This window comes from Crinia signifera, chromosome 11 (genome assembly GCF_055691185.1).
Source record: "Crinia signifera chromosome 11, ASM5569118v1, whole genome shotgun sequence".
In the NCBI taxonomy this organism is placed as follows: Eukaryota; Metazoa; Chordata; class Amphibia; order Anura; family Myobatrachidae; genus Crinia; species Crinia signifera.
The window spans coordinates 81,415,153-81,431,649 of record NC_139227.1 but is presented as its reverse complement, the minus strand read 5'-3'; the positions used below and the strand labels follow the sequence as shown (position 1 = coordinate 81,431,649).

General features: G+C 45.0%; 1 protein-coding gene and 1 long non-coding RNA gene across 6 annotated transcripts in view; one reads left to right on the top strand and one right to left on the bottom strand.

The window, feature by feature from the left end:
• Positions 1 to 16,497, bottom strand: part of LOC146046185 (uncharacterized) — a 74,106-nt gene that overhangs the window by 11,154 nt on the left and 46,455 nt on the right. The gene's annotated exons all lie outside the window — the stretch shown is intronic.
• PIDD1 (p53-induced death domain protein 1) overlaps positions 1 to 16,497 on the top strand; it is a 55,569-nt gene that overhangs the window by 35,060 nt on the left and 4,012 nt on the right. For all 5 annotated transcript variants that reach the window (XM_083165400.1, XM_083165399.1, XM_083165397.1 and 2 more), the window contains exons 10-16: positions 4,175 to 4,322; positions 4,427 to 4,562; positions 7,405 to 7,555; positions 12,930 to 13,053; positions 14,395 to 14,510; positions 14,779 to 14,883; positions 14,992 to 15,197. In XM_083165400.1, the coding sequence (XP_083021526.1) occupies positions 4,175 to 4,322; positions 4,427 to 4,562; positions 7,405 to 7,555; positions 12,930 to 13,053; positions 14,395 to 14,510; positions 14,779 to 14,883; positions 14,992 to 15,197 (986 nt within the window). The remainder of the gene's footprint in view (positions 1 to 4,174; positions 4,323 to 4,426; positions 4,563 to 7,404; positions 7,556 to 12,929; positions 13,054 to 14,394; positions 14,511 to 14,778; positions 14,884 to 14,991; positions 15,198 to 16,497) is intronic.

The following is a 16,497-nucleotide window of genomic DNA, read 5'->3' as shown; positions in this document are numbered from 1 at the left end:
CCCCAGATAAGAGGCTACAGATGCCTAAAAGATTCCTTAGTCTGTACCCCATGCCGGAGTCTCATTCTGAACTCTGGGAAAAGGTGCCTGTTGTGGATGCTTCTGTGGCACGCTTATCAAAAGCTACGGTATTACCTGTACAGGGTGGTGCAGCTTTTAAAGATGCTGTGGATAAAAAGCTAGAGGGAAACCTCAAGGCTATTTTTGAAGGGGTGGGGTTTACCCTGCGTCCCCTTATTGCTTCAGCCTGGGTCTCTAAGGCCATTATAGAGTGGGCTGGTGAGCTATGCACCATGCTGCAGGCTGACCACGGTGCTTTGCTGGTAGCAGAAAAGATTAAGGCCGCTGCAGAATATGCGGTGGAAGCAGAGGAGGAAGCTCTTAAAATGGCTACCAGAGTATCCACAGTCTCCATAAATGCCAGGAGGGTACTCTGGCTTAAGGCCTGGGAAGCGGACAATGAGTCCAAAAAGGCCTTAGAAATGTTAGCTTTCAAGGGAAAGTTACTTTTTGGTTCTGAGCTTGAGGAGATTATAAAACAAGCCACAGGCGGCAAGAGTACGTTTCTGCCGGCCTCCTCAACAAAGCAGTCATCCAGATTTGCTGCTTTTAGGCCGTCCTTTCGGCCCTCCCCTAGAGGTGGTGCGTCCTTTCGGGGACAATCGTTCAGGGGAAAGTTCCAGAACTCCAGGGGCAAATCCCAAAGGTCCAAGTTTGGCTCTTTCAATAAGAAGCCTGCCTCTAAAGGAGAGGAAAAACCCTCCGCATGACTGCCAGGGGATCAGCCCGGCAGGGATAAAGGTGGGGGGGCGTCTTACACACTTCAGAGACGCTTGGGCTTCTCTAGACCAGGATACCTGGGTCTTAGAGATTATTACCCAGGGTTACAAAATCCCTTTCAGAGGGCGGACTCCAAAGAGGTTCATCCCCACACCCATACCAAAGCAGGCGCTCCTGCGCACAGCTCTTATGAGAGCGGCTCATTCCCTTTTGGAAAAAGGGGTGGTAGTCCCGGTTCCCAGGGCAGAGTGGAAGAAAGGATTTTACTCCACGCTGTTCCTGGTGCCCAAACCAGACGGGTCTTTCAGACCAATACTAAATTTGAAGTCCTTAAATGTTCACCTTTGGGTAGACCATTTCAAAATGGAGTCTTTGAGAACTGTACTCCTGAGTCTGGACCAGGGAGAATTTCTGGCGTCCATGGATGTCCAGGACGCATATCTGCACGTTCCCATTCACCCGGAACATCAGATGCTGTTGAGATTTGCCATAGGAGACCTGCATTTACAGTTCCGGGCGTTACCCTTTGGCCTAGCAACCGCGCCAAGGGTATTTACAAAAATAATGTCTGTGATGGCGGCAGTGCTGAGGCTCAGGGGAATCACAGTAATACCCTATTTGGACGATCTCCTGTTCAAAGCAGAATCAGCAACACTGCTTCAAAGTCATTTAAAAGAGGCCATCAGTTTTTTGCAGGCTCACGGCTGGATTTTAAACTTACAAAAATCTCAGTTGGTACCATCACAGAGGATCCAGTTCTTGGGAGTCATACTGGATACCCATCTCCATCGGGTATTCCTCCCGGAGATAAAGGCCAGGGACCTGGTCAATCTAGTTCAGGAGATCCTCAGTGCTCCGAGCTTGTCAGTATGGAGGTGCCTCAAACTCCTGGGGAAAATGGTGGCGTCATTCGAAACGCTTCAATTTGCCAGGTTCCACTCTCGAGTATTCCAATGGAACATTTTGTCAGCCTGGTCAGGAAACACTTTGACCATGAAGACGGAGTTGATAGTGCTGTCCGCAGACACTCGGGACTCCTTGAAATGGTGGACAGAGGTAGATTCCCTTCAGTGGGGTCGGTCATTACAGACCTGGGACTGGTTGATAGTAACTACCGATGCCAGTCTCAGGGGCTGGGGGGCAGTAGCCCTGGATCTCAGGCTGCAGGGCCTGTGGACGGCAGAGGAATCAGCGTTGCCAATCAACATCTTGGAGCTGAGAGCTGTCTGGAAAGTGATTTCCTTGGCGGGAGACAGGTTAAGGAACTCCCCCTTGAGGATTCAGACCGACAATGCCACAGCTGTGGCGTATCTGAATCACCAGGGAGGTACACGCAGCAGATTGGCCATGTGGGAGGTGTCCAGAATCTTTCTATGGGCGGAACAGAATGTTCCTGCAGTATCGGCTATATTCATTCCAGGAGTGGAGAATATAGAAGCAGACTTCCTGAGCAGGGAGGAGCTCAAGGAAGGAGAATGGAGCCTACACCCTCAGGTGTTTCACCAGATCACTGCAATGTGGGGAACTCCGGATTTGGACCTAATGGCATCCAGGTTCAACCATCAGGTGCCCAGGTTCTATGCCAGAACGAGAGATCCGCTAGCAGAGGCAGTGGATGCCATGACTACCCATTGGCAGGGAGATCTTCTTTATGCATTCCCTCCTATTCCGATGTTAGCAAGACTGTTAAAGAGGGTACAGGACCAGAAGGTCCCGGTGATCCTTGTGGCCCCAGATTGGCCAAGGAGGTCTTGGTATTCGAGGCTTCAGAGGTTATCAGTGGATTCATGGCGTCTACCTCTGAGACCAGACCTGTTAAGACAAGGCCCATTCAATCATCTGGATTCCGATCGATTGATTTTGACGGCTTGGTTATTGAAACCGCCATTTTGAAAAAGAAAGGATTTTCTGACGCAGTAGTGCAGACTATGATAAAAGCCAGAAAGGCTGTTTCTTCTGCAAATTATTATAGAGTCTGGAAGACTTATATTAGATGGTGTGAGAGGCAAAAAGCTCACACATCTCACTTCAAATTATCAAAAATGTTGGATTTTTTACAAGATGGATTTTCTTCGGGCCTAAGCCTTCAGTCGTTGAAGGTGCAGATTTCGGCCTTGTCCATCTATTTTCAAAAAAGAATTGCCATTTTACCGGAGATTCAAACTTTTTTACAAGGGGTATCCAAACTGAAACCCCCTTACAAGCAACCAGTAGCACCTTGGGACCTGTCACTGGTTTTGGATTGCCTTCAGAAGGCACCTTTTGAGCCTTTGAGGTCGGCTGACTTTAAGTTTCTCACGTGGAAGTTAGTGTTTTTGTTAGCAGTAGCATCTGCTAAGAGGGTGTCTGAGTTGGGAGCCTTGTCATGCAAATCTCCCTTCTTAATCTTTCACGATGACAGGGCTGTTCTGAGAACAGTGCCGCAATTTTTACCGAAGGTAGTCTCTGCCTTCCATTTAAATCAGGAGATAGTTCTACCTGTGTTTCAACCCCCAGAGGGTTCCAAGAAAAGGGACAAGTTGAAGACTTTGGATGTTGTGCGTGCCTTACGCATATATGTGGACAGAGTGAAGAGTGTTAGAAAGACTGACACTTTATTGGTATTGTATGACGTACATAAAATTGGTTGGCCTGCATCTAAGCAGACCATTGCTAGGTGGTTGCGATCTGTGATAGCTTTTGCATACACCAAAGTGGGTAGGCCTGTACCGGCCAGAATTAATGCGCATACCACCAGGTCAGTTGCTACCTCTTGGGCGGTCCGACATGGGGCCACAGCGGAGCAGGTTTGCAGAGCTGCCACTTGGTCATCTGTTCACACATTTGCCAAATTCTATAGGTTCCATGAGTTCGCGTCGGAGGACGCATCATTCGGGCGAGCAGTGCTGAGAGCTGCAGACCTGAGCGTACCCTCCCAAAGGACCGGCTCTGGAACGTCCCAGTGTTGAGCTGTGTCACCAGGACCATTGAAAGAGAAAAAGGGATTTTTGTAAGAACTTACCGTTCGAATCCCTTTCTCTGATATGGTCCTGGTGACACAGCGATCCCTCCCTTACGCTCAGTAAGTATGCCAGAATTTCATGATGTTCATGTTAAAATGGTTAAAAGTTAACAGTTTCTGTTATAAAATGTGCATATAATATGTGCAGGCGTTTGTACTGAGTTTATGTATTCCAGTGGCTTTGAAAGTTGAACTGAAGAGTCCAGGGATGCAGTAGGGGAGGAGCCTACCCTCTAAAGCTTTAGGATAGGTGCCTGGCTCCTTCGGACCCTCCTACATCCCAGTGTTGAGCTGTGTCACCAGGACCATATCAGAGAAAGGGATTCGAACGGTAAGTTCTTACAAAAATCCCTTTTTTGGTTCTGTGTAAGAACTTGACTTTCTCTTCTTCAGGTTTTACCAGTCAGTACAACATTCCTTGAGAAAATAACGGGAGACTCTGAGTCCACAACCAGCCCCCTCCTGTGTCTTTCACAGAGTTCAACAGACAAATTTCTGAAATCTGTTAAAGTCCAATTGCCCCTCCCACCAGGGGTAACAGGTCAGACATTAAACAGGCTGCGCTTAGCTCCGGGCAGGTTGTTGAGTGTTACAGTATGTCTCTGTGTGCTGACAGTAACTACACTACTGTATGACTCTTCGCAGGTGATACGGTGGATTATTCCCGGTTGCACCTCTTGCACGGTGATCCACAAGCACAGACCTGGACAGATATCACAAATGAGGTTGTGTTGCAGATAACTCATATTTATGCTCAGTTCCAGGTGGATCATTTTTCCTGGTGAGTCTGACCTACGAATTTCCTTTTGTTTTTAGCAACATGTTGTAATGAATAAAAATAAATAAATACCGGATCACTGGCACCTAACTGTTTTTGTGATATATGCTGTGTACACACTTGTACAATCTGCATGAGATCCAGTTGAGATTTACAATTTAGACTATCTGCATACAATTTAGACTATACAGGTTGAGCATCCCTTATCCAAAATGCTCTGGACCAGGAGAATTTTGGATAACGGATTATTCCGTATTTCGGAATATTTTAATATTTCAATGATGTATTTTGAAGTATCTTGCATTTATGCTGTATAAACACATAATATACACACAAATATATTTTATTACCACATAAAATACACACAAATATATTTTATTTGTTCAAAAAACAAGGTTTCAAAACGTGAAACAAAATGTGTGTACTATCTCAGCACTGAATTTGAATGCCAAGCAATCATTGTCTTGCACATATATAGTGCCAGTTACATATCATGTCCCCAGTGATGCTGTTACAAATGTCCCCAGTTAGTTTTTAGCAAAAAAAAATTTTTTTTTCACTTTCTGGAATGTTTGGTTTTCGGAATAATTCGGATAACGGATATTCGGATACGGGATACTCGACCTGTATATTGCAGATCTGCACTATATAGTCTATGCAGCCAAGACTGTCTGGCTGCGATACGGGAGAGCGCATCGAGATCGCATCTGGATCGCGAGGGATAAAACCCATACAATCTGCATGAGATCCAGATGAGATTATATATTCAAAATCTCATCTGGATCTCATGCAGATTGTACAAGTGTGTACACAGCATAGCCCAATTTGTGTACTCAGGCTCAAGGGGTAGATGTATGAAGCAGTGATAAGGGAAAAGAAGTGATAAAGCACCTGGTACTTTATCACCGGCCAATGAGCTCCTGACTGTTAAGTTACAGCTGCGTTTAACCCCTTCCCGACATATGACGTACATTTACGTCATATGTCGGTTGCGGGGGAATCAAGCCAGCTCACGGAGTGAGCTGGCTTGAAAGAGAGCAGGTAATGGCTGTATATTACAGCCAGGTACCTGCTCTCACGGCCACAAGTGGCGAGTTCGCCGATCGTGGCCGTTTAACCCTTTAAGCACCGCGGGCAAAGCGCCCGCAGTGCTTAAATAGCTGATTGGAGGGGGGGCGCCCCCCTCCGGCGCCGATCGGGGCCCCCCGCGGCGAGATCGGAGGGTGCCGATCGGTTGCCATGGCAGCCAGGGGTCTAATGTAGACCCCTGTGCTGGCCGTGTCAGCATTCCTATTACATCCTGCCTGAGGCAGGATGTAATAGAAAGTGCTGAAAATCACTATGTTCAGCCATAGAGCTCTATAGCTGAACCTAGTACAGGCGATCGCGCCCCCTAGTGGTCAAGTACACAAGGGGGCCTTGTAGTAAAAGTAAAAAAAAAAAAAAAAGTTTAAAAAAAAAAAAAAATATTAAAAGTTCAAATCACCCCCCTTTCCCCATTTCACAAATAAAAATAAATAAAAAATAAAAAAAATAAACATATTTGGTATCGCCGCGTTCCTAAAAGTCCGATCTATTAAAATATAACATTAGTTATCCCGCACGGTTAAAGGCGTAAACGGAAAATAATTCCCAACGCCAAAACTACGTTTTTTGGTCGCATTGCATACCCAAAAAAAAATAACTAAAAGAGATCAGAAAGTCGCCCATATCCCATAATGGTATTAATTAAAAAGTACACTTCAGCCCGCAAAAAATGAGCCCTCACCCAGGTCCGTAGGTGGAAAAATAAAAAAGTTATAAGCCGCAGAACATGGCGACGTGACGCAAATTAGAAAAACCGTAAAAGTTGCTATTTTTTTTTTAGTGGTAAAACATAACGAAAACTATATAAGTTTGGTATCACCAGAATCGTAACGACCCATAGAATAAAGATAACCCATCATTTTAAACTATGAACTCCAAAAAAACCGTAACCAGCGCAAAATTGTGGAATGGCGTTTTTTTTTTTTTTTACCCCACATTGAATTATTTCCTGATTCCCCAGAATATTATACGGTATAGTAAATGGTACCATTAAAAAGTACAACTTGTCCCGCAAAAAAAAAGCCCTCATGTGTCTATATAGCCGGAAAATTAAAAAAGTTACGCTTATTTGAACGCAAGGAGGAAAAAAAAAAAAAAAATTAACAAAAAAGGCCTCGTCGGGAAGGGGTTAAAAAGGAACAGTCAGGAGCTGATTGGCTGGTGATACTTTACCAGGCACTTTATCACTTCTCTTCCTTTATCACTGCTTCATCTACCCCTTAGATACAAATATAGGGCCTGATTCATAACTGTTCCCTAGGCTATATTCGCTGGCTAGCAAGCGGGTAAATGCCGTCCCGCCGAACGCACCCCCCCGCCACCGAGCGAATCTTTGCATTAGCATGAAGGAAAAATCATTTCATAGTTGCTCCCCATCAAATGATTTTTTTCCTCCATTCGTGGATAAAAGTCAGGCTAGATTGATTTTTATTCTGGCCGTAGATGGGCGAATTTGTGGCGGACGCTGCTCATAAAACGCTGGCCGTTCCCTGCTTTTGCCCCCTGCCTGCCCTCTGCCCACCCATCCTGGGGCGAACGCTTCGGCCAAGTGTGAAACTCGTGAAGGTGTTCCCTCCTGGGGCATGCGCATATTCACGCATGTGCAAACCCCAAACATCGGACGGGGGAGCGAATTCGTCATCTAGCGGGATTGTAAAAAAAAAAAAGTGTTATATTTTGGTAACAAAAGCTTTGTAAAACATATTCTATGAATATAGGGTTTATGTAGTTGATATTGACTAATGTTCTTTTGTTGAAGGTACTGGATATGGTACACTACAAAATCCTATGTGGGGGAATTAGCCCAGAAGGTTTATAAACGCCTGCGTATGTACCAGGTGAACTTTGTTGCTCTACAAAGAAAGCGGGAGCCGGAGCAGGTCCTGCTGCAGTGCGTTCCCAAACACAAGGTACAGTCATGTGACATTTGTTTTTCCTGCTGACCTCTATATTACAGGAAACAACGTCTGAAAGTGGACCAATTAGGTGTCAGTATTGTCAGCACATGATCTCTTGCCTTTTTTTTTTGCCATGATTACAACATGTTGCTGAAGCATATACTGGCCAGTGACTGCTCGTGTGCATTGGCTACATGGGGCCCAGCCCAGGAAGCGATGTAATATAGTTACACTATCACACTTCTTCCCTCTCTGGTCAGAGCCCTTCTCCCAGTGAGAGACAAATATAAATATTCAAGTTGCAGATTCATACGAAAAGCATTTATAGTATCTGCATGAAGGGATTCATTCATCACGGGTCACATAAGCGCCCCTGCGCGGTTTCATGATTTTCAGGATGAGTCCTGGGTACTTGTTTCCTAGCACGGCCACAATCGCGGGCATCGGGTGTCATTTTTAGTGGTATACGACGCGACCGACGCGATGCCCCCGATTTTCCCATTGAAATGCATTGTAAAAAGTCAATATCGCGTCGTATGCGGCTAAAAAAGGCTTAAATGGTCCAGACGCAATGCCCCCGATTTCTCCATAGGAAACAATGTTAAATGCCTCAATTTACTCGCGATGCCCCCGATTTCCCATAGGAATCATACCCTCACTATCCACGTCGGCGTGGAGTTGAGAATAGAATAGTGTGGCGAGCGCAGCGAGCCCGAAGCGTGGCGAGCGGACGCGGATACCTTCACAGGTAAACGCGTCCCTTTGCGGGCTTCACAGGTATCAGCGTCCGCTCGCCACGCTTCGGGCTCGGTGGCTCGCTGCGCTCGCCACACTATTCTATTCTCAACTCCACGCCAACGTGGATAGTGGGGGTATGAAAAGGTCGGAGGACGCGTACCGCCGCCCCTCGCGGGCTCGCTGCGCTCACCACGCTTCGGGTTTGCATTGATCGTGGGGTGGCATAAACTACTTTTGGGGGTACATTTCACTGTTCAGTAGTGTTTTTTGGGTTTCTGGCCCATTTACCAGTGTTCCCTATGATGAATTGGGTCAATTGAGCCATTTAACATTGATTCCTATGGAAAATCGGGGGCATCGCGGGTAAATTGATGCATTTAACATTGTTCCCTATGGGGAAATCGTCGGTACCATTGCACCCGATTTTTTTAGTGCATGCGATGGCCGCGATGCCCCCGATTCTTTCCTCACGATGCCCACGATCATGATCGTTGTGGCCGTGCTAGGAAACAAGTACCGAGTCCTGTGATCACCTTTGCAATGATGCGAACACCTCTGCTTGAATGACAGGCAGAAACATTCGTGGGGAGGAGTGGAGGTGGCCGGTGTTTGAGGAAGAGGGGGGCATGTTGCCCACATTTCCCAGGTGTGGCGAGGCCAAGGACTGCGTCATAAGCATAAATTCCTTGGCCTCGCAAACCTCCCTGTGTTGTCAAGTCTGAGTAAGGTCAGACTTACAGTACTGAGGCTACAGAAGCAGACGTACATCACGCCAGATGATTGCTATGTGTTCCATTGGAACTGCTATGGGATCGCAGTTTTTAGCAATGGTATGCACCTCCTCCTGCATTTGCATTGCGATGGATAACACGTGCTAAGCTACTGCGATCAGCTTATTATATGCAATCCTTCTGAATTAGGCCTAAAGTACTTTGGGTTCTAGTAGATTATATATATATATACTGTATATATATTTTTTAAATAAAAAAAAAAATATATATATATAACAAACCAATTTTGGTGTTAACAAACTATCATCAGATAAAGGTTGTACACCTGTAAGAATAGTCTACTAACCTTTTAATAACCTTGTTTTTAAAGTTGGCTGTGTCATAGAAGTATACATATGTAACTTACATAATATATTTTCCCTAAAGGTGCCCATACTTTTAGTACTAGATCACATCGCATCTAATACAAAGAGCATGCGATGTGCTACAGCATCATGCTTTTTGTATTCGAAGCGATGCGATCTAGTACAAAAAAAAAGTACGGGTTGCACATACTTTTTGTGCTGTGCAATGTGATGTGCGCCGGAGTGCGAATCGCATCGCACGGGGAAACCGCTCAGTGTATGGGTGCCTTAAGTCAGATTATTTGTGTTAATAAGTCTAAGCTTCTCAATTTGTAAACTATAAATTGTATTAAGAAAAACATATTTATTTTGTAGAGTATCAGAACCGTTGAAGTGAAAATCACAAACTTATTCCGGCTAAGTAATAGCATGATGATTCCTGCATGGTGTCTTGTATGGTTTTATGGTTTATTTGTTGTTTATTTTTAACCCAATGAATTGTAGAGCATTTTTTAGTTGAGTTCCTCTTGTATTGTACTGATGTATACGTGCTTTAGGGACGATCGCTGGATTTTGGCAAAGTAAGCGGAAAAGTCAATATTGCAATATTGTTTTAACTTCATTTTTTAATGGCCTTCTATAAAGGTAGGCGATAAATGAAATTGATGTTACATGAGGTAAACATAGGGTGTTTCTTCAGAATTGGACAGACCTCTGCCCACGGTTATTATAGCACAGACATACGGCCTCATTCCTGCTAGTTGTTTATTAATGGGGGCTGCGGGTGCTGCTGTGTGTTATTAATGTTGATATGTTGTGTCGCTAAAGTGTTTATTGAATTTTTGTACAGCTTTATGTGCTGTTAGTTCTTCATACTTTGGGACCATTCATATGAATATTGTTAATGAGTTTTTTTGCCCTTTACATCTTGTGTTGGTCTGAACTGTATTTTCTTTTAACGAAATGCCTAGTGTGTGTGTGTGTGTGTTTGTGTGTGTGTGTGTGTGTTTTTTTTTTGGGGGGGGGTTATTTGCTTAATTTTTCTTTTCTGTAGGAAAATCGGACAAATGTACACTGAAGGTTTGTAGGATAAGATGATAAGATGGTGCTTACATTTGAAATGTCCCATACAGAAGAATATGAACAATGATTGCTGGCGGGGGCCATGATATAGTGCTGCACAGTCTATTTCTATCTGCGATACCGACCGCGCATCGAACTCACAAGCCCCCTTAACACTGTGCAATTCTCTCTAGCTTTCCTCACAATTTTGACTGTATAGTCAAAATCGTGCGGAATAAATAACCAAAATTGCATTGTGTGTACACCATTTATTTATCCTCCGGAGTATGGTAATGTTCTGAATGACATATAGAAATGACCCCAGTTCTATCATTGTAATGGGTAAAGATTGCACGGAATATTGATGGAGATGTGGTATATTTGGAAATGTTACGGGGCCTACACACTGGGAGATAAGCGATGTGCTGCTGAGCAATCTGTTGGGGCCAGTGTTCTCCGTGAGAACACTGGCCCTGACACTGGCGATTATAGATTTATTCAGCCTTCTGGATATTAACTGCCGGTGCAATATCGACGCTCGCTATGGTTATGCCCTTACACAAAGAGCGAAGTAGGGGCAGGATCACTACGTGTGTAGGCCCCATAATATTTAATTTGGTACATAACAGAAAAATAACTGCACGCCACTGTGGCCTTGGGTGGTCTTTCCATCAGGGCCTTCTTTAGACTAAATATTAGATGCATCATTTTTCACTCATACTTTTTTTATGGGCATACACACGGTGTGCTATGAACTACCGATAAGGATTATAAAGTCAATATCAGTAGAAAACATAGTACATATCGCACCATGGCCCTTATTCAGATCTGATCGCAGTACAAATTTGTTTAGAAAATAGGCAAAACCATGTGCGCTGCAGGTGGGGCAGATGTAACATGTGCAGAGAGAGTTAGATTTGTGTGAGTTATTTTGATTCTGTGCAGGGTATATACTGGCTGCATTATTTTTATACCGCAATTTAGATTTCAGTTTCAACACACCCCCACCCAAATTTAACTCTCTCTGCACATGTTACATCTGCCCCACCTGCAGTGCACATGGTTTTGCCCATTTTCCAAACAAATTTGTACTGCGATCAGATCTGAATAAGGGCCCATGTGTATACAGCTTGCAATGCCGATGCCTGCTCCCATGAGAGCGGTATCAAAAGAAAACACAGACTGCGCGGCATCACAGTTTTAAATAGAAATATTGTACATAGCCAAAATGGTACCTAGTCAAATGGCACAGTGTGTATAGTCAATATCGGTAGTTCAGGGGACTTTGTAAATAGGACCTTATTCAGATCCGTTCGGTCCTCTGTGCATTCTGATGTTTTGGGTCTGCGCATGCGCGTTTCTGCCCATGTGTAGACACAGGGTGCGTGCACACACCCTACACACCTACATTAGCATATGGGAACTCCCTGCATTTCATGGGCATTTCCATGAGAACGCTGGGTATTCTCAGGCTAATGAGGCCGTGACGGACATGCGGGGGGCGGGCAGCTGACATCACCGGATGTCAGCTGCCCACCATGTCCTCGCACAGAGCGCCCGCAGTTCAGAGTCACTAGGTGTCTCTGAACTGCGAGCGCTGGAGAAATCATTTGATGGTCGGCAACCATCGAATGATTTATCCCTGCCAGCGAATGGATGATTATGTAAATCATTCATTCGTAGCTGTGCGGGGGGTCGTGCAAGCGAAGGGGGGGGGCGGCACTGCGTGCAGTGGGAGGCGGCTGATGTACCCGCAAGGCAGCGAATTTTGCAGTCATGCGAGTCAAACAGAATAAGGTCCATAGTCAAAATCGCACCCTGTGTATGCCCCATAATACTTGCCATAACCCTCATTTCTCTTTACAAAAATTCTGCATAGAATTCACAATTACTGCTATTTATTGGTGATTTATTTCTTAGATATAACTCAGTTTATTGCGATGGGAGCATGTTGCTACCATGTGTTTTGCATGTAACAGTGTGCTTCCTGAATGTACTTGCATGTATCCCAAATACAAACTGTACAGTAGCGCTACAAATCAGGCAGTGTCTTAAAACACTTCTGATAAACAAGATTTTACAACTAAAGGTGCCCACACACGCACCGATCCCGGCGTGCGTTGTGGGCTTAACTAGCACACATAGCATCGCATCGTATGCCTTGTGCATACGATGTGCATGCGATGCGATGCTATGCTAGAAAAGGCTAGTACAAAAAGTAAGTGCAGCACATACTTTTTGTACTGTGCAATGGGGTGCCGCGGGAGCGCACACCCCATCGTATAGCATCGCACCGCCGGGATCGGTGCGTGTGTGGGCACCTTAACTCTGAATGTTCTGCTAATAACCGCAGTGGAATTTATAGCAATTTTTGGGTGAAGTGACCTAGTTTCCTGGATGTTAACAAAGTGTAACTGTACATAAGACTGTTTCAGATTACAGTTTGTGACCTAACCTGCCATTTTACTGTTTTCCATAGTCCTTTAATAAGATTTGTTCTCCATTCCCCAGGTGGACAATACAGTGAATAGGTTGAAAGATAGATATAAGGGCCCAGAGCCGTCCGACCTTGTGGAGCTTGTAGAGGGGGAGCAATTCTTTGCCGCATTCGAACAAGGACTGAAGCTGCATTCCGGTATAATGTCTTCTCCACTTTAGCCACCAGATTCTTCTTTCTTGTCATACCAATATAGGTTTCTGATAAGTCTCTTGGTTTGTTCTACACAATGAGAAGTGAGTAGGAGACTAGCAAGCAATGTTCTAGGGCAGGGCTACCCAAATCGGTCCTCGAGATCTACCAACAGTACAAGTTTTCCAGATCACTTAGCTGGTGCACAGGTGCAGTCATTACTAACAGTCACATTTTCCAGACCACGTAGCTGGTGCACAGGTGCAGTCATTATTGTCACATTTTCCAGACCACATAGCTGGTGCACAGGTGCAGTCATTACTAACAGTCACATTTTCAAAAATGTGTAGCATTCATTACTAACCAATAGTTTGGCCACCCCTGTTCTATGGAGATTATTTTGCAATAAGCCCAGTGGCGTAACTACTTAATGTGCGCCCCCCCGCCACAAATTTTTCGACGCCACCTCCTCTAGCATCCTCAAAAACTCCTCTAGCATCCTCAAAAACTGTCTGCAGTATGGGGACAGCCATTTTCTAAGTGTCACTTTTCATTATAGCAGCAGGAGCTAGCGCCGGGAGAGACGGGACCATGACCGCAGATGCGGCAGGCCAGGTACCGGCAGACAGCAGCGGGTAATTATAGCCCCGCAGAACCCCCGACTCCCACATTTTCTGCGCCTCCCCGCCCCCGGGGGGGCTGCGGAGCTATAGTTACGCCACTGAATAAGCCTCGCTAAAAGAAGGGATTTCTGGAAAGGTAGCCCTGTGTATCTATGCCCACCAACTGGTTTCTAAGTTTGGATTGAGAGGTTTATGCTTTATCAAGTACCAGGTTCCCTAGTACAAACCAAGTATCCCTGACCCCCGCAACAAGTCGGCAGCAGTTTCCACCTATCAAAATTGGATGGCTCTCCATGCAGCTCTGATATATGTCCCCTGGCAGTAACCATAGGGATGCATGTTCAGAGTTCCATTTCCTTCTGACCTGTGACATTTGTAGCTATCACAGCACCCTGTGCCATATACGCTACATGCTCTACTGGATAATGATTGAAATTGTAACCAGTCAAGACCATGGGATAATAATAGACGGTAGTGCTTATAACAAACTGGGTCAGATGTATGAAGCAGTGATAAGGGTGGAGAAGTTACCCATGGCAACCAATCAGCACTGAAGTAGCATCTATAATTTGCATACTATTAAATTATACGGAGTTGCTGATTGGTTGCCATGGGCAACTTCTCCACTGGTTCACTTGTCCCTTATCACTGATTCATACATCTGCCCCACCTGATATATAGAGTACCTTTGCAAAAGTTCATTCATTCCTTCATTTTGTCCTAGAACGTCCTGATTGTGTGGATGGCAGAATTTGTTTTGTGTTCTTCTCACGTATGAAAAACATGAAGGAGGTGTACGTGACGTCTGCTGAAACAACGGATAAAGATGTCAAGGGACAGGTGAACCATTATTATTTGTTTCCAAGCTTAAAAAACGTGTAATAATGAATCTCCAATATGAGTGCAGTGCACAGAGTAAGCGCTTACTGCCTAATGAATGTTTTTCGCTTTAGTGCAGTGGTTAGACAACCTGAGGCTGCCCAAATGGTAGGGGACTACAAATGCCAGCAGGTCACACTGAGACTTGTAGTTTGTTCACCGGTTAGCCTAGTGTACAGTTACAGTAAAGCAGTACTGGGCTATTATACATAACCTTTTGCTGTTCTAGGTATCCTTTTACCGTGGATCCGTACCGGAAGCTCTGCCTGAGAAAGTCACTAGACACAGGAGGGGTCCAGGTGACTGGATGGCAACACTGCCTATCAAACTACCAGTAAGAGGAGGTTTTCTATTAACCAAAACTCTAATGATTTTTTTTCTTTTCTTTTTTTTGTAAGTATTAATTTTAAAACCATTTGTCTCCTGCTCTATGTGAATCTAGAAGCCTAAAGGCCTGGATGGAGAATCTGGAAGACCAAGGAATGGGTACTCATTGCGGCCCTTGAATTTAGGTAATGCTGAGATGGGTTATCTGACAGAAACCAACCTGCTCAGTATCGCCAGGCGAATTGGACCAGATTGGAAGAGCATTGGCATTAACCTGGGTCTGCCGTATGACGAGCTAAACTGTATTGGTTATAATAACAGGTGAGAGCTGGCATTAAGTATCACATGCAAATGTTGGTAATACTCTCCTATCCGTCACTTCCCTACCAATACTGTATAGTAAGTTGGGTCAGCATCCAGGCGGTGGCATGTCACGCCATGAGTCCCATTAATATTGCGCACATAACATCTGTTCCTTCTACTAGATGCACGTGCAGTGGGTGCTGGGCACGTGCCACAGACTTCAATGGCTCCTACTGCTAGAGCGACAGCAAAGACCGGTATGCGGTCATTAGGTCGAAAGTGTATAGGCCAAACACTATTGGTCAACCGGCAAAAGGTTGACACATGAAAAAGGTTGACATGCATTGGGTCGACATGAAAGGGTCAACATGAGTTTTATCAGATTGTTTTTTTTATTTTTTTTTATACCAACTTGTTCATACTTTACCATCCCAGTGGGCGTAGAGGGAGAATATTATATGGTGCCGAGTGCAGCGAGGCGCTGTGGCCAACGAATGGTAGACACGGTACACTAATACGGGTCCATGTCGACCTATATCGATACCGACAGATTCGGTATGAAATCCCGATGGTCAAAATCCCGAATGGGTCATAATACCGACAAGGACAAAATACCGACATTTAAAATACCGAAAAGGACAAAATCCTGACATTTAAAATCCCGACATGGTCAAAATTACGACATATAGAATGTGCAGGTGAAACTGTCAACATGACTTTGGGTTGACAGGTCGGGAGGTCGACATGGGTTTTTTCACTGTTTATTGACCCGAATGTCGACACAGTCGACATGGATACAGTTGAAAGTGAACCGCAGCCGCTCGCTTCGCTTACGATGCTTCGGGCACGGTGGCACGGTGCCACGCTGCGCTTGGCACACTATTTTATTCTCCCACCACGCCCTAGTGCATGAGTTTTCAACCTATGGCCCTCCAGATGTTGTGAAACTACATGTCCCAGCATGTATTGCCACATTTTTTCCTATAAGAGCATGCCAAAACTGTCAGGGCATGCTGGGACATGTAGTCCCACAACATCTGGAGGGCCACAGGTTGAAGACATGTGCCCTAGTGGATGGTAGGGCATGAAATACTGTCATGTCGGGTCAAAAAACAGTGAAAATACCCATGTCGACCTCGCGACATGTCGACCCAAAGTTATATTGACAGTTTCACCTGTACATTCTATATGTCGGTATTTTGACCTTGTCGGTATTTTAAATGTCGGGATTTTGTCCTTGTCGGGATTTTGTCCTTGTCGGTATTATGACCCATTCGGGATTTTGACCATCGGGATTTTGACCATCGGGATTTTGACC